The sequence below is a fragment of the Ischnura elegans genome, chromosome 12 (assembly GCF_921293095.1).
Source record: "Ischnura elegans chromosome 12, ioIscEleg1.1, whole genome shotgun sequence".
Lineage (NCBI taxonomy): Eukaryota > Metazoa > Arthropoda > Insecta > Odonata > Coenagrionidae > Ischnura > Ischnura elegans.
The window spans coordinates 65,640,219-65,648,540 of NC_060257.1; the positions used below are offsets into that span (position 1 = coordinate 65,640,219).

Consider the following 8,322-nt stretch of genomic DNA (forward strand, 5'->3'; position numbering starts at 1 on the left):
AAACATAAGTCCTACACTCTTCCTTCTTGCATTAATTGACATAATTCTATAAAAATTTAGCAAATTTTTGTATGATATATGGTTTTTGTATATTGGGTACACTTTATACTCCCTGTAGAAAATAATTCTAAGAAATCTCTTTTGTATATGTTCCATCAAGTCCATGTATTTCTTTAAAAAAGGTGCCCATACTATAGCCTCATATTCAATTTGCGATCTTATTAGGGTATTATATAATATAAGCATTGCTTTACTATTCTGAAACCCAATTATAATTCTGATGATAAAGCAAAATGTCCAACATGCAGCTTTCACCAAATTTTCAAATCGCTTTATGAAAGTGAATTTTTCATCAAAAGTTACTTCGAAGTCTTTTCACTTACTTTATTTCTTTAACATAGGTAGTTCCACCCATAATATAGCAATAATCATAATGTCTTTTCTTCCTAGTATACATAATCTTATAGCACTTATCCGTATTTAATGTTAATTGATTCATTTTGCTCCATTGATACAAATTATCAATGTCTTTCATGTGGAATGTGGAATTAGTTTATTTTTAAAAAAATAGGAGTTTCATAGTATACAGAGTGACAATTGGAGCCAGTTTTCTAATTAAGAAGATTCCAAGGGTAATTGTTTCCATGGTATATTGTACGTGGTCAGGCCAGTAGAGGTTTTAATTGATTATTTAACCAAGAAGCATGAAAGAATGTCATCTGATGAGGATGTTATCCATTAGACAAGGCATGAAAATGAACGTGGGAGGGTACGTTTTGTGGTTCCACTGCAGGTGAATAGATTTATGAGAATTGACGGTGAGTCCGATTATTTGGCACCAATTCTTTATATCTGAAATGGAGGTTAGGGAAATATCCCTAAGTTCAGCTGCTTTTTTTATTGTAAAAGGCAGGAAGTATCATCAGCTTAGAGATGTAGCCTACCAGCTGAAATTTAACGTGGAAGTTCATTATGCATAACACAATAAGCAGAGGTCCAAGTATTGAGCCCTGGGGGACACCTTGGCATACTTATATTTGAAAAAAGCATAGCCCGGGTTTCATAAATATGGTTAACTGGACAATGTAACCATGTTACGTAACCAACAAAACCCAGCTAATGACACCAGCAGGACACGCTATGTCGGTCCCCGTTCAGTGGTGTTTGTTGCTTGTTTGAGTCGTCCCGACATTGACTGAACTCCAGCGTGATTCGGACAAAATCCAATCATAGGCAGCCAAAGATAAGCCCAGGTGTCTACTTCCGCGACCGCTTTTCCATTGACCGAGTCCGGCTTCCTGCAATTATAAAAAAGAGAATTATATTAGAAATTCATTCAGAAAATATATTCACATAGAAATTCTGTACTTGAACATTGGAGGGAGTCTTGGAGGACTCAGAATAATAATGATGTCCGTAGCATCAAGGCATTAGCATGAGCAAGGGGACTGTATAGAGGAGGCTCAATTCCGTCTCACTGAAAGGTTGATTTCTGTTGCCACTTCGGTAGCATTTTAATTGGCTATCAAAAATATCTGAAACGCGGTGATGAGTGCAATGCGATCCACTCTTTTCCACTATTATGCAGTATTATGTTTGTAACTACAAGGAATGGCATTGGTGATTCATGAATTTGATGAATAACATCATCATGAATGTTGATTTCGGTAGACACCCCCAATATTACCGTGTTTCCCCGTAAAACTCGGATAAATTTGTCCATCAGCGACGCGAGTGGCGGCTTCTGTAAACCCATTTAAATGCGCGGTGGGAGACAACACATAATCTACATCTACATTGTACCCTGCGAGCAACCTCTAGGGCGTTTGACAGGGGGTCAATCACTAGCATGCAGCATGCAATTGGATTCCCATATGCACACTACACGGTCCAAAAAACGTTACGCATCCTTAGAAATTATACTACCACATGCTGTTAGAAATAATAACAAAATTCGGAAGCATGCATTAAAGTAAACATAAGTTAGTAGGCTACTGTACAAAGTCATCTAATCGATTTGTGAGTTCCAACGCTGCCGTTATTATCTCTTATTGATCGTGGAAAAAAAGACATTCTGAATGTGTCTGTCCTACAGTCTCTCTTATTTTATTTACATGATCTGATCTACCGTAGTATATTGGCGTTCGTAAGATATTGTTAACTTCGTCAAAGAAGACATTGCTCTTGAATTTATCTGAAAGGTTTAGTCTATCTTTCAATCTACGGTCTGACAGAGATTCCCATCCGAGGTTATCTAACAGGTCACTTACACTAACAAGGCTATCGTAACGATTTTTCACGTACCTGGCAGCTCTTCTTTGCACGCTTTCTAACTCTGTTTTTAAGCCTATAATGAGGCTGGCTGAAGGATTCTCTATTGTAATATTCGTGAACATGAGCGTGCCTTTCTTTTAGCCAGGAACAATCGAAGAGAGGAGGGAGTTTTACCCCGTTGAGGATAGAACACTGCTCTTTAACACTCGCCTTTCTCTTAACTGAAGAGTTGAAAGCTCCTCGGCGTGATGATTGTATATCCCCTTTAAGTATCTTTTCGTATACTATGTTCATTGAAATTATGAATGAAGAGCGTAAACGCTACCTAAATTAAAAGGCCTGAGGACGTCAAAGCTTATGTCGTGTGATGTCATGGAGCGGAGGCCTATGTTATATTCGTGCTTGAAGTAACGTGAGTGGTGAACTAAAATGGTGAATAATCGTTGTGTGCCTAATTGGCGAGGAAACTATGTGGGCAGTGAAAAAGTTTCGCTAATTCGCTTCCCAGATTGTGAGAAACTGAAGAGGAAGTGGACTACAAGCATTCCTTGGGCTAACTTTAAACCCAAATACCTATTCCAGAGTATGTGCGATTGCTTTTTACAATAGTATGTTATAGACAAACTTAACAACTTAACCTAGCAGTAATCAAACAGCTCTTAAAAAAGTTTGCCATTGGCTTGATACATTGTTTTTTGTATGTTCGTGTTTATGGTGAACGTATATGTTATTATGCTGGAATTTTCAAAAATACGTTTCTTACCCAATAATTTACCGTAAACGTAAAGTTTCCTTTCAATTGTTATGTGCGTTAGAAGTAGGTGAAAGTTATTTAACAACATTCGAATTTTTAATATTAAAAAGGGTTTTCCCGCGTTTATTTTCAATTATCATGCAACAGAAAAAATCAGCTCTGCCTGTAGTACGTTCCCAGTTAATGAATAAAATTCCCATCTGCTTTGTCATGGCATAATGTATGTTTCTGTATCTCGCTGAAAGTAGACCAAGGCTCTTATGATGGCAGAAGAGGAAAGAATTCTTCCTAATAAAATATCCTAGATGAGCTTTTTTCGAAATTCACAATTCATGCGTCGTAATTTAATGGAAAATACCATCTCCCTCCAATGACGACACAATTTTTGGTATTTATAGGTGTGCATGAAACATTTCATGACTGATGATGTTTTGAAAGATACATCGATGCTTAACAAGAACTCAGGATGATCACGGTGAAGCTTCCAGCGCCGAGGCTGAGAGAAGGTGCGATACCATCTGTATGCCCCGAATGCCCATCATACTTATCCACTTCATTGAAAGCTCGTTTGGAACCTGAAGAGTAGAGGAGGAAGAAAGAGATGTAGCAACTAGAGAAGTGCATTAAAGACAGAAAAGAAGAAAGGAGGCAGCACGAGGAGGCAAGGGGCTTAAAAACGTTGGATTAATGTACAAGAATTGCCATAAGAAAAAAATCCCCTGAACCAGGAATAAAACCACGGACCTTTGGCTATCCGGTCCACTGCGCAGACCACTACGCTGTCCAGGTTCTTTAATTCCCATGGCAATTACACCGAGGCTCATGGTACTAGGTGCACCTGGGTAACACCTAGTACCACGAGCCTCGGTATAAAAAATCTTTGGACCTAGGTAACACCTAGTACCATTAGCCTCTGTATAATTGCCATGGGAATTAAAGAACCTGAATAGCGTAGTGGTCTGGGCATTGGCCCGGATAGCCAAAGGCCCGTGGTTCGATTCCCGGTCCAGGGGATTTTTTTCTCATGGCAATTCTCGTATATTCTTGCCAACAACTACCTGAGCGCCTCGTTGTTATAGCCAGGCGCATTCATTACGACCACCCTTTGTCTGACGGAGTGATAATGAAATCCGGGTTGCGGATGAGGCACCTTGATGCCAAATTATCTGTTTGCAAAAATTGATTTCATGAAGGTTCTTTCAGAAAATTTCGAAAGGAGAAGATTACTAAAGGTTTCGATTGGAAGGTTGGAAGAGAGAGCTTTGGGTTCGTACAAAGAAGGTTTAAATCTTGTCAGTGCACTGTGGACGGTGGAAGAAGGTTGGGTGGGGTTATAATGGGTCTCTCAGAAGAATCTCCGCTTAAGTTCACGACAGAATTGGAGTTTCTTTGAGAATATGAATGGGGTTTATTTTCGGCGTGGGGGAGACAGAAAGCCCTTTGTGGAGAAGCTGGTGAGGAGGAAGAGATGTGGAAGAAAGGTTGACTACACTCTCTTCCTGGGGTTCCTCTGTGGTAGCAGGGGCTGTCTCATCAATAGGGTAGTTTCCTTCACCAAAGAAAACGAAAGGCATTGATTGCGACTCGCTGCCCACCATTAGTGTATGCATAACATAAAAATTATTTGGTTTTAGAAATCCCAGTTTAGACGAATGGCAATGGTCAATTTTAACCGCATTTGAAAAAGACCAAATTGGCGCCCATACGATGCCACTCCACGTTACGTCAAAGGGACCTAGTTTTTACACGAGTAGATAGGAGTTTTACATCGTCTGAGATTACCAATGCATGCATGAGGCACAGACTTCAGGGAAACATGTCTTAATAATCACCTATTAAAACTGCCTATGGTCGGAAAGTTTCTTTCGTTTGATAAGGTATTAATAATCCTTATTTAAGCCAAGCTCTACCTGCTAACAGGGTAGGTACTCTGCTACCTGCTAGCAGCCTGCATCGCAGCGGCTCACATGTTCTTGCTCCAAGGTCAACTCACACGACGGCAGCGGGAACCAGATTTACGTAACACGGGCTTATCCCGTCTTTCATACGTAGCCGTCGCGTTTTTGCTCGCTTGAAAATTTTCGCTTTTCATTTAATCGTGAAAAATAGATATCGTAATTAAAAAATCTAACAGCGTGAAATACGTACTCCAGGAGTAATAATCTTTCGATTAAGGCAATAAAAAAATAATAGGAAACCACCGTATTGGCCCTGGGCGTGAACCGCGCGTATTGACTCGCTAGTGGGCCTTGGTGTGGATTGGTGGGGGAGGAAAGTTGTTAATCACTGATAGGTCAGGTTTGAAGCTGTGAAGGGGAGGTGGAGGGTTCATTAGACGTACAGGTAAAGAGATGCCCAGGTGGAAGAAGGATAGTTTAAGCGAAGAAAGCTTCTTATGAGACCTTTGGCCTCGGATAAAAAGAGAGAATTTTGATTTTGGTGCTTGGTATAGGTTTGCAGAAGAGGTCTCAAGTTTTGACCTTGGCTCAAAGTCACCCAAACAATAATAAAACAGTATAATGCACAGATTGCAGTAAGAAATGAACAGTTTCCTTCGCAATTCACTTTTCCTGGTTAATTTTAGCATTATCCCTATCGCAGCGTAAAAAAAAACCAATCGCTGTGAAAAACTGATCAATGCAAGAGAAAATGGGCAGTACCTATGTCACTCACATTAGTGATTAGTGATACATTTTTTTATCTTGGCGGCATGCTTACGAGCAGTGGAGGTCCTGTATGTCAATGACCGCTGGCAGTACCAGCCGGTGTCCATTCAGCCTCTCCAACGCCGACATTGGCCGTATTTCCTTGGCGGAGTACCGGAGGAGCTTGAAAATCTCGCAGCCGCACACGATGGGGTTGTGGCCCAGAAGTAATGTGACACGGGAGAAGTGGCTATCCAAGTCGCAGCCCGGGACTACTTCTCCGATCTGAGATGGAGAAAATATTGCACTTGCTATAAACTCATTCACTAGATTCACTAGATTTCACTCAACGCATCTAAAATTTGAGTTTTTGATGCTTGCAACATAGGCGTTACATTTAAATGAGAATGCTTGGAGTGGCATTTATTTAAGAAATATATATTACTGTGGCGATTTCAACAATAAAAATCTTTATCCATCATGAGAGTAACACATGCCTCTATAGCTTTCGTGTGAGTAGAAAATAAAAGAAACAAGATAAAAAATAACATTAAAAACAGAATATAAATATAATCTTGAAAATTCAAGTTCAAAATATTCCTCCAATGGGTATAGCGGGTTTAGAAATAGCATTTCCTCAATAGCCTTCCGAAATCCTATTAACCCTGTTCCTGAAACTGCATGCTGCAGTTTATTGTAAAATTTGATTGACAGAATGACTGACTGATTGTAGGTTTTTGTTATTCTGTACTGATTAATATCAATATTATTTTGTTCCTGGTATTTTGGTCATGAACATAAGATCTATGAGAGAATTTATTCAATCACGGTCACCCGTGGCATCGGAAATTCACAGGAATTTAGTCGCCTATTTACTGTATACCTAAGAATTAAAGCATGTGCACCCTGGTTTTGATGGTGTAAATCTTATTCTTTTGTCTGTTCGATCACCATATAAAAAAATGTCGAGGCCGACATTTTTTTATATGGTGATCGAACCCAGATCACCCGATTGCCAGATATGTTTCCTGTTACAACACCAAACTCTCTATGATCTATCTCACTATAAAGGCAGCATCGCATTTCTCTATCTCTTTCTATTCTATTTCCTGGTTAGAATGTGTTGCCTCGGCGGTTGCTTAAAAAAGAGGAATTAAAATTGCCTTTCTCCATAGTAAAAAAGAGACTGTAACGGTAGCGTTATAACTTAAAAATGCGTTCGTGGACTTGATGAGTGGCCTACTAACTGATGTATTCCTTAATGCATGTTTGTGAATTTTCTTATTGTGGAGTATTTCGATGAGCATTTTGTGTGTGTTCTAACTCTAGCGGAAGATGGCCTGCATTAGTATGAGGCAAGTTTTGCCTCTGCATGAATGTGCGCGTATTGTTTGTTACCATACACGCCATTTTTTGTCCGTGTGCTTTGGATGTGGCAACTCTCTTGCATGCTACATGTTGGTGATTGATCACCCCTTACCAAACACCCTTGAGGTGGCAGCGCGTTATGTAGATGTAGATAGATCTAATCGTTCTTCGTGGATGCCACTGGCTTCCGGTTTCGTTTCAAATTCCTTGGATTTTCATCAAAATTATGCATACGGACAAGAACAAATATTTGCTTTATAATATCTTTCGTTAATATCATTCACAGTTTCTCACTATAAGTCTCAATTCTAATCGAATTTTCTGATGGAAGTATCCCATGTTTTACAGAGGCGGTACATTACCTTTTCCTCTGGAAGTTCCAGAGAATCGATGGAATTGTGCCTAAGGTCGATCGTAAGATTTTTCGAGCCAGGATATTGACGGAAGGTAATTCCATTATCTTCTGACCTCGAATACTTAAGCTCTCCCCCAATCTCAATGTATTGCCTGAACATTTTGAGATCCATGGTTTCCAGGGCCCTGGTGAATTGCAGATCCCCATACCACAGTCGTTTGATTTTGTTGTGGCTGAGGTCGACGAAACGCAGATTTGGCAGATAGTGCTGGAACTCCATAGGTACGTATGAAATGCGATTGTGAGATAGGATGACGATCTGCAATTAAATTTGGAAAATATTATTCTTCTGCAAATAGCCAGTGATTCAACAGGAAAGTTAATTTGGATAGGTGAGGTTTCTGCTCAACACCCGACTTATCCCCGTCGCATTTTAATGGGTTTTCAAAAATGTCCGCGGCGCGGTGATGAGTGCAATGCGATCCACACTTTTTTCTAACATTTTGCAGGATAATGGTTGTAATTACGAGCAACAGTATTAAAAAGTTAGGAAATTGATGTATAACATCATAAAGAATATAAACATCGGTTAAGACCCTTAATTATACCTTATTTCTCCATGAAACTCGGATCACTTTGTCCGTCAGCGACGCGAGTGGCAAATTTTGTAAACCCATGTAAATGCGCGGTGGGTGAAAACAAATGAAGAAGCCGACTTGAAGATCCTCGTCTGTAATATTTGAGGGCATGGCATGTCACATATTCATGGGAGGGAGCCAGTGCCCTTGCCTGGCTAACCTCGTTGTTAGAGGATATTTTTTGGGGTGCCTTCGCCCAGAAATTGACCCGGAACCCTTCTTTCAGCATTCAATCACTACAAACTGGGCAACCACGCTCCCCTCTTCCGCTAAATCTATACTAGGGAT

General features: G+C 40.0%; 1 protein-coding gene across 1 annotated transcript; it reads right to left on the minus strand.

Moving 5' to 3' along the window:
* Window positions 1–1,138: 1,138 nt before the first annotated feature.
* LOC124168704 lies at window positions 1,139–7,676 on the minus strand. The gene is made up of 3 exons (XM_046546971.1): window positions 7,404–7,676; window positions 5,747–5,958; window positions 1,139–1,298 (listed from the first exon to the last, which is right to left on the minus strand). Exons 1-3 carry the CDS (start codon window positions 7,674–7,676, stop codon window positions 1,139–1,141), a joined length of 645 nt encoding a protein of 214 aa, XP_046402927.1.
* Between the last annotated feature and the right edge of the window lie 646 nt (window positions 7,677–8,322).